General features: G+C 43.0%; 1 protein-coding gene across 2 annotated transcripts in view; it reads left to right on the forward strand.

Moving 5' to 3' along the window:
• The window catches only part of LOC124595770 (farnesol dehydrogenase-like), an 88,856-nt gene continuing 71,271 nt past the window's right edge, over positions 1–17,585 (forward strand). For both annotated transcript variants that reach the window (XM_047134652.1, XM_047134653.1), the window contains exons 1-3: positions 1–155; positions 9,154–9,316; positions 13,637–13,766. In XM_047134652.1, coding sequence (XP_046990608.1) covers positions 24–155; positions 9,154–9,316; positions 13,637–13,766 — 425 coding nt within the window. In that variant the 5' untranslated portion in view covers positions 1–23. The remainder of the gene's footprint in view (positions 156–9,153; positions 9,317–13,636; positions 13,767–17,585) is intronic.

A 17,585-nucleotide genomic window follows, 5' to 3' on the forward strand; every position in this document is an offset into this window, starting at 1 on the left:
GGCAGAGGTCTGCAGGCATCAGCATGGAGCGGTACGTCGGCCGCGTTGCCATGGTGACGGGCGCCAGCTCCGGCATAGGGGCCGCCGTGGCGCGCGCGCTGCTGCAGCGCGGGGTCACCGTCGTGGGGGTCGACCTGCGACCCGACAGGATGAAGGTGCGTGCGCCCGTAGCGGACTCAGTACTGCTGACCGATCACTGTATTTCAAGTAGGTTCAAAGCAACTCGAACGTGCTCTTCACAGACAACAACAACGAGTTATCTGAAGGAATAAGAAGTCGTTGTGGTAGCGTATTTCCTCAGGAGCGCCAGAGGTGTCAGTCTCGGGCCCGGCATTATTCTCTTTCTATGTGAATGGCATAACATTAACGAAAGGACTCAACTGACGAAATTCAGTTTTAGCGAGGTTTTCAGTGTTAGAAGGTAACCGATATCGAAATTCAGAACTAATTCGTTAATATGCCGTACAACAACTGCTTGTGACTTCTTTGCGTTTAGTTTGAGGTTTTGAGTCCACCCTATCAGCTGGTTTTTTAAAAAAACAGGTCAAGTTTTTTGTAGGTCTTAGTAAGACGAAGGCACAGCATTAGATTCTAGAAGGAAACAGTTAGAAACACGTGCTCTGCAGCTTCGCACACGAGCTATACCTTGACGTCTACCGCAGACGTCCAGCTGTGTACAAAAACAAGAATCGAACTGGCGGAAACAGAGTCTGTGCGAACCTCTTAAGCCGGCCGGTGTGTCCGTGCGGTTCTAGGCGCTTCAGTCTGGAACCGCGTGACCACTACGGTCGCAGGTTCGAATCCTGCCTCGGGCATGGATGTGTGTGATGTCCATAGGTTAGTTAGGTTTAAGTAGTTCTAAGTCCTAGGGGACTGATTACCTCAGATGTTAAGTCCCATACTGCTCAGAGCCATTTGAACCATTTTTTTTTTTTTTTTACCCGAACTCAACTGGCTTACAACTGGGGAGATACTACAGGAGGGGATATATCGACAAGCATTGCTAGCGCCGGTCACGGTCAGGCTAAGCAGCAACTCAGTGACAGTAGTAAATTAAATTAACGTAGTGAGGTGGAAGTACGTTAAAAACAGAACTTGAATGCACCTCGTATTTTACACCCTAAGGCCTCCGATTTTCTTTCTAATTAACTACTCACCCGAAAGCGATGAAACTGGCGTTACTTCTCGACGTAATCGCCCTGCAGACGTACACATTTTTTTCCATGGCAGCGGCGAAGTCTTCTTTAGGAGTCTGTTTTGACCACTGGAAAATCGCTGAGGCAATAGCAGCACGGCTGGTGAATGTGCGGCCACGGAGAGTGTCTTTCATTGTTGGAAAAAGCCAAAAGTCACTAGGAGCCAGGTCAGGTGAGTAGGGAGCATGAGGAAGCACTTCAAAGTTGTTATCTCGAAGAAACTGTTGCGTAACGTTAGCTCGATGTGCGGGTGCGTTGTCTTGGTGAAACAGCACACACGCAGCCCTTCCCAGACGTTTTTGTTGCAGTGCAGGAAGGAATTTGTTCTTCAAGACATTTTCGTAGAATGCCCCTGTTACCGTAGTGCCCTTTGGAACGCAATGGGTAAGGATTACGCCCTCGTTGTCCCAGAACATGGACCCCATCATTTTTTCAGCACTGGCGGTTACCCGAAATTTTTTTGGTGGTGGTGAATCTGTGTGCTTCCATTGAGCTGACTGGCGCTTCGTTTCTGGATTGAAAAATGGCATCCACGTCTCATCCATTGTCACAACCGACGAAAAGAAAGTCCCATTCATGCTGTCATTGCGCATCAACATTGCTTGGCAAAATGCCACACGGGCAGCCATGTGGTCGTCTGTCAGCATTTGTGGCACCCACCTGGATGACACTTTTCGCATTTTCAGGTCGTCGTGCAGGATTGTGTGCACAGAACCCACAGAAATGCCAACTCTGGAGGCGATCTGTTCAACAGTCATTCGGCGATCCCCAAAACAATTCTCTCCACTTTCTCGATCATGTCGTCAAACCGGCTTGTGCGAGCCCGAGAATGTTTCAGTTTGTTGTCACACAATGTTCTGCCTTCATTAAACTGTCACACCCACGAACACACTTTCAACACATCCATAACTCCATCACCACATGTCTCCTTCAACCGTCGATGAATTTCAATTGGTTTCACACCACACAAATGCAGAAAACGAATGATTGCACGCTGTTCAAGTAAGGAAAACGTCGCCATTTTAAGTATTTAAAACAGTTCTCATTCTCGCCACTGGCGGTAAAATTCCATCTGCCGTACGGTGCTGCCATCTCTCGGACGTATTGACAATCAACGTGGCCTCTTTTTAAAGCAATGCGTATGTTTCTATCTCTTTCCAGTCTGGAGAAAAAAAAATCGGAGGCCTTAGAACTTGAATGCACCTTGTACATGATGGCGGGAACACGGGCCATGCACAGCTCAGTCTGCATATATACATTGCATATTTTTGTAGTTTTTATACTAAACCAAGATGTAATTACAGTAAGCGAGGTGGTTGGTATTGTTTCTTTATCACATTCTTTTTTATATTGGGTTTGATTTCAGCCACTGCACATCATAAATCGTGCTCAAAGGGCAATCGGTCCCTTGCTTTTGTTTACATTTCCATCTTAGTCGAGAATCCGCTGTCCTGCTTGTATGATGTGGCGATTGGAAATAGTATTCTTAAGCCTTTTTGTGGTAGCAATAGAGACTCGTCACCATGCTATCCCCAAAATGTTGCTACTTCTGTTTTAGAGAAATCTATTTTCAGTTTGTTGATTTGACGTGCCCCAAGAAGTTCTTCTTTGGCATGGACTTCATTTTCGTTGAATGGAGGAACATTTACAGGCAATGGTCATAAAACCCACGCACTTACTTATCATCAGTAACAACTCTTTCATTAACTATTTATCTGAACCGGAGAACCGATAAGTGCTGACCTGTTCCATGTGTGACTGAGCATTTTTCACTGTTGGTGTCGAACATTACTATCAGTTCTGGAAACTCTGAAATGTGTTTAACTTTGGCAACTTCATCAACACAGGGCTAGTTTTCTTCGCAGATTGGAACTTCATCTAGTGGTGTCAAAGTATTCACCATATTTCCTTGCAAGCCGAGGTTAATCTTATTGATTTCTACCACGAGACCCGCAAGATAAGTCACGTTTAAAATAAATGTATTATCCGTTATTCTGAAATGGAACTATTCTCCTTTTCCCTGTAATTGCCCTTTCCAGGCACAAAGCAATTTATTGTCAACCTCCGAGTGCGGTTGCAACTTCTTCCACACAGATGCACTATGGCTATCACGTGTCAAGAAGGCGCATTAAGGGATATTCAAACTTCTTTGCTACACTATCTCCGATATCGTTCACAAACTCAAAAATTCTGAACGAGTGTTACATCTTAACTGTCTGAGCGAGTTCATTCAAGAAATCAGTGGATGTATTTTCACCGCCAGAGTATGACTGCTTAAAATGCGATGTTCAGTCACTGCATTATTCACAATTTCTTTTACCAGTGTGTGGAATTCAGAGGTAACGCCCAACATGGAAGACGCTGCGTATGTGCCTACACCTACCAACGTCAACCAACGCATCTCATTTTTCTCAACAAAATTCCCCACTGATTGGACATAACTGCACGCGGAAAAAACGTTTTACAGTGATTCGGAGAACAAGTATTCTTATTTGAACACAGAGAAGCAGCTGAGATAAATCGACCGACTTTGCATCTTGTTCTAATTGCAGTGCGAGTAGCTGACTATGGATATTTTGGAAACGGTACTGAACTAAATAACAAAATTATGTATTCGATACGACTTCTCATTGTGTTGGGTAAAACGTAAATAAAGTATTTCTTTCTAACATGATGATCTCCTCGACCTAGCTTCAGTGCGCCTAGTAAGCAAGGCTTGATGAGATCATCTCCTGTTGTATGAGATTTCTTGGTTTTAGCCATTCAAAGAACGATTCATTTCCAGTTAAGTGCTTCTGGGACAGTGTTTCGCAACTTTAGCGGAACTGGGATAGTCAGAGTCAATATTGCAGAACATTGTCAATGCAAACATGAATCATCGATAACAGGCAAGTGAACATCGCACTGCACAGCCATGCAGTATACAATGTGGCAAGCCACAACATCCCACAGATTGCATTACCCGCATCCGTGTTTAGGGAGAGAGCGGGAGGGACAGCAAAGAAATGCAACAACTTGTAGCTCTTTAGAGAGAAAACGGAGAATAGTGAGACCCTAACGATATTAATTATGGTTCTAGAGTTGACTGATAATTGGTCGCATATGGTGTCGGCTGCAAAATCGATGAACAGAAGAACATGCAAACTTCGATGACAATCACTGCATTTTGCACTCCAGTGCATACATCAAAGCTATTGCCAGAATCTCTTTGTTAGGTATTGCAGTTGTATCTGAACCACGAATAACGGACAGGAACTGTACAACGTCTGTCGTGTTGTGGCCTGGCAAGACAGCCAAGCCACTATGAGTTAGCCGTTAGGCACGCGTTTAAGCTCACGCAGGCTGCCGTGAGGTCTGGAACAGGTAAAGTAATTGAGACTAGCAAATAAAGTACGTAGCTGCTGGAATACTTAACTTTAATCCATAATTGGTGACCATCGCTCTTGACAGTACATGTTTTACAGCATCAATAGTAACTGGTAATGGCGCCTTGCTAGGTCGTAGCAAATGACGTAGCTGAAGGCTATGCTAACTATCGTCTCGGCAAATGAGAGCGTCTGTAGTCAGTGAACCATCGCTAGCAAAGTCGGCTGTACAACTGGGGCGAGTGCTAGGAAGTCTCTCTAGACCTGCCGTGTGGCGGCGCTCGGTCTGCAATCACTGATAGTGGCGACACGCGGGTCCGACGTATACTACCGGACCGCGGCCGATTTAAAGGCTACCACCTAGCAAGTGTGGTGTCTGGTGGTGACACCACATGTCGTAAGTCCTAAAATGTTCGAACGGTCCATTACTGCCATCAAGTGGTACACTCGAAATATTTTTTTCTGCCTTACGTTGCACTACTTTCTAATACTGGTGTCACCCGCTGACGATAGCTTTTCTCTCTTTTGTAAACGACGGTACAATCCCATAAATGCAATGTCGACTTGCTCCCGCTGTGACCTTGCATGCCCTCCTACTTGAATCACTATGTTCGCTGCAGTTCAGCGCACGGCGCACTCCCATCCGAAGTTGGCACACGCAAATGCTCTGCTTCCTCTGATGTACCGACAACAGGTGGGACATGTTCGGCACGGGGCAATCAGTGTGTATGCACCTTGACGTGTTCAGATTTTATTTGTTTGGACAGTTTGAAATTATGCGTACGACTGCTAAACGATAAACGAATCTCTGATACCGCTTTCTCCCCAGCAGTCTTGTACGCTCATATATTCACACACAGCAATGTATAGCCTGAAGTGCGCCAGCCGAAAAGTACCAGCATTTCTCGTAAACGTTGGTGCATTTGTGAGCTTCGCAAAGAAGGAAACAGACATGGACACAACTTTCTTGACCTCTTAATAATGGATGATGGAATAGGATTCAGTAATTCCTTACAGATGACTATCGATGTTTTCGAAAGACCACTGAACATTTTTGGGGGATGCGATTGGAAAGAGAGATTTTCTACTCCCAGTTTCTCCTTCCCTCAGATTAGAAATTACAGTTTCCACTCACAACACTGGCTTCTGTCAAAAAAAACGCTTTAGACCAAAAGTAGACGGTCCTTACACGTTTGGATGCTCTCACCGTGAATATTATGTTAAAACAGTCGTCTAGCTCGTGATGCTACTACAAAGTTCCAGCGTACTTGTAACCCTAAGGAAACCGTAAACATTAGGTAACTTAAATTAACGTTTGTGTTCTAGTTTATTAGCACTGTTTCATTGTCTTTCTCCTGTGGATGGTATCTGGAGCACCTCCCTGTAGAACCCAGCAGAAATCAGCATAATTGACTACAGCCATGTTGGCTGCATGCTATGGTTCCATGAGAAAAATGAGCTCATCGAGCGTTCCGACTAGGACATCACTCAATGCACCGCATTCCTCAGGGCACACATCGAGGTAGGAATAAAGGAAGGGCATCTTCAGGGTCACGTTGCCGCCAGTGACCTCATAAGCAAAAATGAGTTCACCCAAAAGGTCTCTGCTGTACTTCGGAAACAGGTGAACCGAAACTTACAATGATCAATGGCATGAGGATGCAGAAGGCAACTGAAACCATTGTAACGTCCCCTTAGAAAAATTAATGAATTACTGTGCTGGTAAAGCCCTTGCCCAGCTGTTTGAAAATCAGACATTTCTCTCTTAACTTATTCTGATCATCACTAAACTGACACAAAATATTTTTAGCGCAACGCAATCTTTCAGTAATCCCTACAAAAGAATGGCCCTGACTAACAATAACCTATACCTTTCATGAATCACTTACCTCACACAATTCTTCGTTACTCGAACTACTGCAATACAGCGAGCGCCAATACTGCCAGCTAAATACAAGATTCTAACCACTGAAGGCACTAACTGTGGTGTCACCGCCAGACACCACACTTGCTAGGTGGTAGCCTTTAAATCGGCCGCGGTCCATTAGTATACGCCGGACCCGCGTGTCGCCACTGTCAGTGATTGCAGACCGAGCGCCACCACATGGCAGGTCTAGAGAGTCGTCCTAGCACTCGCCCCAGTTGTGCAGCCGACGTCCATAGCAATGGTTCACTGACAAATTACGCTCTCATTTGCCGAGACGATAGTTAGCATAGCCTTCAGCTACGTCATTTGCTACGACCTAGCAAGGCGCCATTACCAGTTATATTGAGCTTATTATAAAACCTGTACCGTCAAGAGCGATGTACACCAATTATGGATTAAAGTTAAGTATTACATCATCTACGTACTTTATTTGCAATTCTCAAGACATTGTCCTGTTCCAGACCTCACGCCAGTCTGCGTGTAATTAAACGCGTGCATTTCGGCCTCCTCTAGCAACACGGTGTTGGCTCTTCTGCCAACACTACACTAACTACCGGTAGGCATAGTCAACAAATGAAAGATTTTGATAGAGAACAAACAATGTATTTACCTTAATAATGTGGAAAAGTCATCATATACATATCAATTCATGACGTACAGTCTTACAAACTCACTGTCTCTGATGGACACACGTCCAGATCATCCGCTCTCAAAACTTCGCCACCTCTCTCCCCACATCCACCACTGCTGGCGGCTCACCTCCAACTGCGCAACACTACGCGCTGTTCACATCCAACTGCCCAACACTACAATAGCGAATATTACAACAATGCCAACCAGCCACTGACTGCATACAACACAGCCAGTGATTTTCACACAGAGCGCTACGTGGCGTTACCAATATAAAAACCTAAACAGCCTACTTACACCACTGTATTAAAGACGCACAACGTGCACCCACAGGACATGAGGCCTGTAATTGAATAAGTGTCATGATGATTTCTCCATTGACAGAAGATTCTGGGATAGTCCCCCATTCGGATCTCCGGGAGGGGACTGATAAGGGGAAGGTGACCATGAGAAAAAGATTGAATAATCAACGAAAAGATAACATTCTAGGAGTCATGACGTGGAATGTGGAAGCTTGAACGGGGTAGAGAAGCTAGAAAATCGTAAAAGGGAAACGTAATGGCTCAATTTAGATATAGTAGTGGTTAGTGAAGTGAAATCGAAAGAAGACAAGGATTTCTGGTCAGATGAGTATAGGGCAATATTGACAGCAGCAGGAAATTGTATAACGTGAGTAGGATTCGTTATGAAAGGGCAGAAAGTGTGTTACCGTGAACAGCTCAGTTACAGGGTTGTTCGGTTCAGAGTCGCCTGCATACCAACACAGACAACAATGTTACAGGTGTAACTCCAACGTCGCAAGCTCACGATGAAGACAGGGAGAAAGTATATGGCGATATTCACAGTGTAATGAAAGGAGATGAAAAGCTAATAGTCATGGGGACTTGAATGCAGTTCTGGGGGAAGGAGTAGCGGAAATGATTACATGAAAACATGGGCTGGTTACAAGGAATGAGAAAGTAGAAAGACTAATTGAGTTCTGTAATAAATTTTAGCAAGTAATAGCGAATCCTCAGTTCAAGAATCACAAGAGGAAGAGGTACACTTGGAAAAGGCCGGGTGATATGGGAAGATTTCAGTTAGACCTGGAGAAGAATCCAGTAAGCAGATTCAGAAGGATGTAGGTTGCAGTAGTTACTCAGAGGTGAAGAGGCTTGCACAGGATACAATGGCATGGAGAGCTGCATCAAATCAGTCTTTGCACTGAAGACCACAACAACATCAACAACTCGTTACCGACTGGTGTTCTGAGTAAGACGGTGTAATATATTGACGTATTAAGAACTATTTACTTACGTTTATCGTGTAGTTTTCTTTTAAAATTGCAACCTTAATAGAATTATCAGCTGAACAGTTACGTTACCTAATGATTGTTGTGAATAGTGCTGTGTTTGTCTGAATTTAAATTACACAACGTATTTTCTGTTCGATCAATAATTGTTTTAACTGAAATTTAATAGTACTTAGCAACCGTTGGTTTGGGTAATTGCCATTTTTCGGCGTAGTACATGTTCTAATGGGATTTTCAACGATGAAAGCAATTGTTCTATGGAAAACGCAATTGTAATTTGCTGAGATGTGAACGTTTCTTGAAAATAAAACTGTTTTCTTTAATGCGTATGTCACTCAATCAATAGTTTCCATCCTTTTCTAATTTTCGGGTCCCGATGCTTCTGCACAATATGTACATTTCAGTCAGGTCGAGTTACTAAATTTGTTCTCTTGAACATTAAATATAGACATTCCGCATTTCATTCAATATTCGGCCCTATTTTATCGCGACCTTTGTACGTTGTGTGCGTGGCGCAATATAGACTGCGCTCAAACTGCTATGTCGCCAACTGCGTTTTTGCTCTCTTATCTTCTCTACCACGCTCACTGTGCTAGCTACAGTCGAAAAGTAAATTGTACAGTACATTTTCGTGGTCTACAGTCGTACTGTTACAGGCTCTCAAGCACTCATTGTCTCAATTTTTAGACGTTTCTTAAGAATAAATCTTCTCATAGTAACAGCAATATGTTTCTCTTTCCCTAGGAATGGCAACTGAAAAATTCCACCAGCCAACTGCATCCAATGTATGGAGATGTCACTGACGAGGAAAGCCTACTTACTGTATTCAAATGGATTTCTGATAACCTGGGAGGCGTCGACATTCTCATCAACAGCGCGGGATTATTCCGCAATCCTCTCTTGACTTGTAAGTGACTAATACTGTCTATTAGTATACGAAGTAGATATATGCGATGGTCAGAAACAGCTTGAAAAGTTTGTAAGGGTGTTGCAGGTTAGGTTGTGCTGAGAAAGAGTTGTTAAACAAATTTGATATGTTGCGCCGTTTCCGATTTAATTGGCACTGACATTAGCTAATCAGGTCGTTGGACACGCAAATTCAGACAATTTCACCCGCTAAAATGCGGTAATGCACACATACCTGTGGATCCATGAGTTACCACTTGTTGCAATGGTCATTACCATTTAAAATGTGCATTTTTCGGTACGGATAAATTTAAGCTGGGTGAGTAAAAGCTTCGTTTGTTTGGTTTGAGGAAACCAAACGAAGAACACGTTTCGCAATACTGTCCCTGGCAGGCTACTTAAATTTCCGCGCGCAGCGACCTTGCTTGCTGACTTCAATACTATTTTATTGGGACTTTTTATTTTAACAATTTTATTCGCAGCACAGCCCGCCCTGCGACAACATTGCAAGCTTTTCAGACTCTTCCTGACCACCCCGTTTAAGTTAGGCTGAATTTTTTTGTAACTTACCAATTCACTACTCAGTTGTCCATCCCGGTAGCTGCGTCGTCATCGTGGCGGATTGCCGAGCGAAGGCGCCTGGGTTCAATTACCAGCCATGTTGGAAATTTTCACTGCTCTGGGACTGTGTGTTGTGTTGTCGTTACGTTCGTGTCGTCATAATTGACATTCCACTTTTGAGATGAGTGTATGGGCTGGTCCCGAAAGCCGATAATAATAAAAAGAAAACTCAGATGTTACGGAAATCGGAGGACGCCGAAACCTTCCCGTCTTCTCTATATCTCTTTTGTTACTCAACCTTCCCTTCTACAATAACCTATGAAACTTTCCCTTAGGATTTCTATCTCTTGCTTAATAATAACAAATGAAATCTTCCCTTTGAAATTTATTCTCTTTCTTAATCTTCGCATACAAATTTAATTGCTGCTTATTGAAAGTGATTTTCTGATTATTTCGACGAAACATAGAATGTGTCGTCGTCATGGCCCTCAGTCGTTACCTGCAATAACCCAAAACTGTTCCTTACCTTTTTTACTGTTACTGGATCGCCATCTGACTGCTACATCGAACTGCGACATGAATATACTTACTGTTTTACTATACTCTATTAGCTGCTGGTGGGCTTTCATAATAAGTGGCTGTATTTATTACCAAAGCTGACATTATTCTTTAATAGCAAACCTGACGTTATTCTTTAATTAATTTAACTATGAATTACGTAACTTCAGTCAAACGTTTTCTTGACAACAATAAAATTTTGCAAAGTTTTACGTTGATGGTTTTTTGGATGGATTATAACCAGAAATGCAATATTTCTGGCAAAAATTAATTATATTCTTAATGAAATGATTTTACAAACGTTCAAATGGGACTTATTTCTTACAATAATCTTACAACTAGCATTGCGCAAACGTACCTTCAGCAGTATTGAGTTTCTCAAAAAAAAAAAAAAAAAAAAAAAAAAAAAAAAAAAAAAAAAAAAGTTACATAATATTAGTTCCTCTTATGACAATAGTTAGCTTATGTCTCTGTACATCCGTTTATAATCTCTTGTAAATCATAGCTTGTGGCTGGCAGGGACACCGCTACTCTTAACCTCTCGCTTCAGACCTGCTACCGACTCGCTTCACATCTCGCTTACTACTGACTTCCTACGAACGCTAAAGTGCGATCTCTCCCACCAACAACGCTTTCTGTTGCAGACAGTCCCTGCTACCATTACAAAATGTATCAGTGCGCGGTCTTTCCGGCCCTTTTCTTAAAATGTATCCATACGCTGTCTCTCCCGCCCTTTTTAAAATTATATCTACGTGCGGTCTCTTGCCAACAAAACTTTGGTGCAGACATTTCCTGCTACCACAATTATTTCCAACATGACATATATTAATTATTCCTACTTAAACCTATTAATAAAATATAAACATCTTTCATAAATTGTGGTTTGACAATAGACAATAGAAATATACACGTCTTACAATGTGTAGGTTATCGCATGCTCAAAGTTGTCTGACAGAGATGAAAACCAAATAGGAGGAACATTTAAATCTCTTTTCAGCTCAATCATTTGGTTTTGCTAGTGAGCTCAAAATGAGGTGCCACTTCTTAACAATCTGTTAAGAGTGTGACGGAGATACTCTTAGCTTCTCTGTAAGAGACAATAGAAGTGATGTAAGCTTCGGTCGTAGACCCAGTGCGCTGATTTATCTTTCACTACCAGTGTGACAGTGGCCTCGTTCGTGAGCGGCTGCGCTGCTTGTACCTCTTCCAAGCAGCTGCCAATAATGAGTCGACAACCTCTGACCACAGCCTAAGACAATTAGTCTGATGCACAGTGGCACCGACATCGGTGGATTCCACCAATGACCGACATCGGCCGCAACACGCCAATCTTTTCTAGTCAGTAAACCAATACGTGAGGTCACAATACAACCGACTTCATCGCGCAAAGGTGTGGACTTAGGACGTCGGCCGAATTTCACAGATTGTTGTCTTAATACACGAAATATGGACTGTGAGAAACTCGTAAGTTTCGTCCGGGAAAGAAAGTGTTTGTGCCATCCTGACAATAAAAAATGTGAACGGGATGTAGCTCGACTGGAAATCACAAGTAGAGAAAACCTATATCGGAAGTTGTGACCGTAAATTATCGGGGGCAAAATGCTCCTATCGGAGCACAAAAGACGAATATGCCCTTGTTTAAAAGACTATGGCTCAAAAGTGATTATCAGATGAGATAATTCCACCTTCCTCAGCACCTTTAAAAATTCCCACAAATTATGGCACACGGTTTTTAAAAAGGAACTAATCTGATACCCTTGCAAGAAACCCGAACTGTAATTGATGTACAGCGATGGGCTAGTGAGTGTGAGACAGTCATATCCATCCACTCCCGGTTGCCCATTCTCACTCACTCTTTCAGACCAACTAATTGTGTCAGAGAGACACAACGAGATAATGACAGTACTGGCAGGGCAGAAGGAAGACAGTGACAGTAACAGAGAGCAGTAAGGAGACTTCCTCAATCATCCTTCTCACTGCCGCTACCTCTTTTCACCGTCACTTCTCTGAGCACTATGGGACTTAACTTCTGAGGTCATCAGTCCCCTAGAAAGTAGAACTACTTAAACCTAACTAACCTAAGGATATCACACATATCCATGCCCGAGGCAGGATTCGAACCTGCGACCGTAGCGGTCGCACGGTTCCAGACTGTAGCACCTAGAACCGCTCGGCCACCACGGACGGCTCTCTTTCACTAGGTCACTGTTAAAGACTCTTTCATCATCACTGGCTGTCACCGACTTCCACTTTCTCTGTCTCTCCATTCCTCGTCCACTGCACTGTCTCTTTCACTCTTTTGGCAGCGTTTTTCTATCACGGTCAACTGTGCTCCACTGCCACTGTCTCTCTCTATATCTCACATTCCCATCATCTCCTTCGTTCTTTCAATACAACAATCACTACCGCCAAATTTTCTTTCCCACCGCCAATGTCTTCTCTCAGCATAAACAAGCGCGAGTATGTTCGAATGCCAAAATTTTTGGGAAATGTTTTGAAAGTGCTGAGGAAAGTAACGTACCAACAGCCCCGTTCTGTCTATTTAACGGAGCATATTCCTTTTTTGTGCCACAATAGCAGCATTTTTCTTTTCCCTCCCACAGCAGGGCGTGTCACTCATACGAAAAGAACTTCATAGGATAGTAAAAGTTTGATTGTTTACTTACGTGAAATTGAAAAAAAAAAAAAAAAAAAACGCAAAACAAATTTAGCACCTAAAACCAAATTTTATGCACACAAAAAGTTTGCATCTGCTTCAGAACTCCTCTTAACATGGCAGAAACACTTTACAGCATATTTCTCTGTGCCGCATCACTCTACAAACTATCTTTCGCCGCACACCGAAATTTACGTGCGTATTTTACTTGTTCAGGTAGGATACCTCGGAAACGGATAATGATATCAAGAAAAATTTTCGAGGTTGTTCGAGAACTGAATCTGAGGAATATATCGTTCAAATTTCAGCAATTTGTTGCGCATGGTCGTCTTGGAATCCGTGGCTTTTTGTGGGGTGAAAATGGTAAGAAAATTTGTTGGATTTTCTAAGCATCTGAAGGTCTCATTACGGTGGTTATTGCAATCTTGCTGGTACTTAAGCTTTTCGAAAAAGTTTCTGCGACCCTAAACTGTAAATATGTTCGCATGCGTGTTTTTAAGGATTCTTTTGATGCAGTTTCGATTTCACTATTTACACTGCCAACAGCTGCTCCAACGTCGGAAATAAAAAAGACGCTGGACGTGAACGTGCTGGGTCTGAGCATCTGCACCAGGGAGGCCGTGCAGGACATGCTGAGCAGGGGTGTCGACGACGGCTTCATTGTGCACATAGGCAGGTACGAGAACGCTGATTTTTACACAACTGTGAACAAACAACATTACTTCACGACACCAACATTGGACTTCGTTTGTAGTATTTCTCAGCCTCCGCTCACACAAATAGTATCACGACCGGTTTCTACGTCTCAACAAATCATAGTGAGACGTTTTGCCGTGAGTTGGTGACGTTTTGCCCCGCTCATCAGGTGGCGCCAAAGCTGCAAGTGTTTTTCGCACAGAAGCCAGCGGGTGCGCGAATTTAAAAGGCCATTCGCACTGGCCGTTGCGGCACCGTCACGTCGTGGTGTATTCACGCTGTCCGTCACGTCAAGTCAATTCAGTTCAGGTCACGTGATCTCAACCTGCACGGGTATCCTCAGCTGTTTCCTCGCGGGAACTGCCGTCTTCGCAAAATGATTCTCAGCTGTCTTTACGCAAGAAGTGCATATAAGTGAATCGCCTCAATGTAACACCCGGGAATGTTATGTATCTTATTCTGGAGTGTGCTTGGCTGTTCAAGTCACTGAACACGCTCCTTTTTTTTTTCTCCTCCTTCCGTTTTGAGAACTGCGCAATGTCGAGCTAGAGTTCCGCTATTTTATGTGTTTTTGTAATATATGTCTGCAGCGTGATTAAATTATTCTTTTAATCCCACTGTAAGAACCTATTGTTCACACACACACACACACACACACACACACACACACAACACCTCTGCGCTACTTTACTCGGATCCTTTTTAACTAAATTCTCAGGTTACGTTTTTGCGGTTACTGTACTCATTTCTAATACAAATATTAAGGAAAGCAGAAAAGATTTTTTAACTGTGATCCAGTAAAAATGGTGTTTCGGCACAGTGGTGGGAGCCTACTGAAATAGCTACACAAATGTATTATCTACATCTACGTCTATACTCCGCTAGCCATCAAGCGGTGTGTGGCGCGAATTGTGCCCTCCGCCAAAGTCATATTTCCCCCCTCTGTTACACTCGTGGATCGCGGGAGGGGAAAACGACTGTCTGTACGCCTCAGTACGAGCTGTTATTTCCCTTATCTTTGAATGGTGATCATTGCGCGATTTGAAAGTTGGTGGTAATAATATATGCTCTACATCGTAGGTGAAGATCGGATTTCGGAATTTAGTGAGCAGCTTCTTCCGTTTAGTGCGCCCGTCTTTCTGCAGGTGTGTCCCACTTCAAACTTTCTATGAGATTTCTAACGCTCTCGCAATGGCTAAATGTACCAGTCACGAATCTTGCCGCTCTTCTTTGGACCTTCTCAATCTCGTGAATCAGACCCAACTGGTAAGGGTCCCATACAGACGAACAATATTCCAAGACTGAACGAACTAAAGTATTGAAAGCTGTTTCCTTTGTTGAAGGACTACAACACTTCAGGATTATGCCAATAAACCGCAATCTAGAGTTCGCCTTGCCTGTTACTTGTATAATCTGATCATTACATTTGTGATCATTTCGAATAATCACACACAGATACCTGACGGACGTTACCGCTTCCAAAGACTGGACATTGATTTTGTACTCGTACATTAATGGGGGTTTTCGCCTTGTTATACGCAGTAGGTTACACTTACTTATATTGAGAGATAACTGCCAGTCATTACACCACGCATTTATTTTCTGCATATCCTCGTTGATGTGTTCACAACTTTCGTGTGATACTACTTTCCTGCAGACTACAGCATAATCGGCAAACAGTCTAATGCCGCAGTCAATACCATCAACCATATCGTTTATGTAAGTCGTAAAAACAGCTGACCTATTACGCTGCCATGTGCCACACCTTAAGTTACGCTTGTTTCTGTTGAAGTCACCACGTTCAGGACGGCATATTGCTCCCTGTCTGTTAGAAAACTTTCTATCCAACCGCATATGTCATCGTATAGACAGTAAGCACGGACGTTTTGTAGCAAGCGACAGTGCGGAACTGAGTCGAACGCCTTTCGAAAGTCGATAAATATGGCTCTAGAGACCGGCTCACAGGTTGATGCCTGTTGTATATCATGCACAAAGAGGGCCAGCTGTGTCTTCCATGACCGCTGTTTCCTAAAACCGTGCTGGTTTCTGCAGATGAGCTACTCAGAGTCTAGAAAGGTCATTATGTCTGAACACAAAATATGTTCCAAGATTCTACCACAAATCGATGTCAGTGAAATTGGTCACTAATTATGTGAATGCGAATTTCTACCCTTTTTATAGATTGCTATGACCTGGGCCTTCTTCCACTCCCGTCGAACTTTCTGCTGTTCCAATGATCTCTGATAGATGATGGATAAGAATGGTGCTATATTTGTAGCATGTTGTTCTTGTTGTTGTTGTTGTGGTCTTCAGTCCCGAGACTGGTTTGATGCAGCTCTCCATGTTACTCTATCCTGAGCAAAGTTTCTTCATCCACCAGTACGTACTGCAGCCTACATCCCTCTGAATCTGCTTAGTGTATTCATATCTTGGTCTCCCTCTACGAATTTTACCCTCCACGCTGCCCTCCAATACTAAATTGGTGATCCCTCGATGTCTCAGAATATGTCCTACCAACCATCTTCTAGTCAAGTTGTGCCACAAGCTCCTCTTCTCCCCAATTCTATTCAATACCTCCCCATTAGTTATGTGGTCTACCCATCTAATCTTCAGCATTCTTCTGTAGCACCACATTTCGAAAGCTTCTATTCTCTTCTTGTCTAAACTATTTATCGTCCACATTTCACTTCCTTACATGGCTACACTCCATACAAATACTTTCAGAAACGACTTCCTGACACTTAAATCTACACTCGATGTTAACAAATTTTTCTTCTTCAGAAATGCTTTCCTTGCCTTTGCCAGTCTACATTTTATATCCTCTCTACTTCGACCATCATCAGTTATTTTGCTCCCCAAATAGCAAAACTCCTTTACTACTTTAAGCCTCTCATTTCCTAATCTAATCCCCTCAGCATCACCCGACTTAATTCGACTGCATTCCATTATCCTCGTTTTGCTTTTGTTGATGTTCATCTTATATCCTCCTTTCAAGACACTGTCCATTCCGTTCAACTGCTCTTCCAAGTCCTTTGCTGTCTCTGACAGAATTGCAATGTCATCGGCGAACCTCAAAAGAAAATTTCGCAGTACGTATTAAAATCCATGGAGAAGAAATAAAAACTTTGTTTCCTTCACTGCTTGCTCAATATACAGATTGAATAATATCGGGGAGAGGCTACAACCCTGTCTCACTCCTTTCCCAACCACTGCTTCCCTTTCATGTCCCTCGACTCTTCTAACTGCCATCTGCTTTCTGTATAAATGGTAAATAGCCTTTCGCTCCCTGTATTTTACCCCTGCCACCTTCAGAATTTGAAAGAGAGTATTCCAGTCAACATTGTCAAAAGCTTTCTTTAAGTCTACAAATGCTAGAAACGTAGGTTTGCCTTTCCTTAATCTTTCTTCTAAGATAAGTCGAAGGGTCAGTATTGCCTCACGTGTTCCAACATTTCTACGGAATCCAAACTGATCTCCCCGAGGTCGGCTTCTACCAGTTTTTCCATTCGTCTGTAAATAATTCGCGTTAGTATTTTCAGCTGTGACGTAAAAATTACCGAACTATCAGTTTAATTCATCTGTCAACGCCTGCTTTCTTTGGGACTGGAATTATTATATTCTTCTTGAAGTCTGAGGGTATTACGCCTGTCTCATACATCTTGCTCACCAGATGGTAGAGTTTTGTCAGGACTGGCTCTCCCAAGGCTGTCAGTAGTTCTAATGGAATGTTGTCTACTCCCGGTGCCTTGTTTCGACTTAGGTCTTTCAGTGCTCTGTCAAACTCTTCATGCAGTATCAT

The sequence above is a fragment of the Schistocerca americana genome, chromosome 2 (genome assembly GCF_021461395.2).
Source record: "Schistocerca americana isolate TAMUIC-IGC-003095 chromosome 2, iqSchAmer2.1, whole genome shotgun sequence".
Classification (NCBI taxonomy): Eukaryota; Metazoa; Arthropoda; class Insecta; order Orthoptera; family Acrididae; genus Schistocerca; species Schistocerca americana.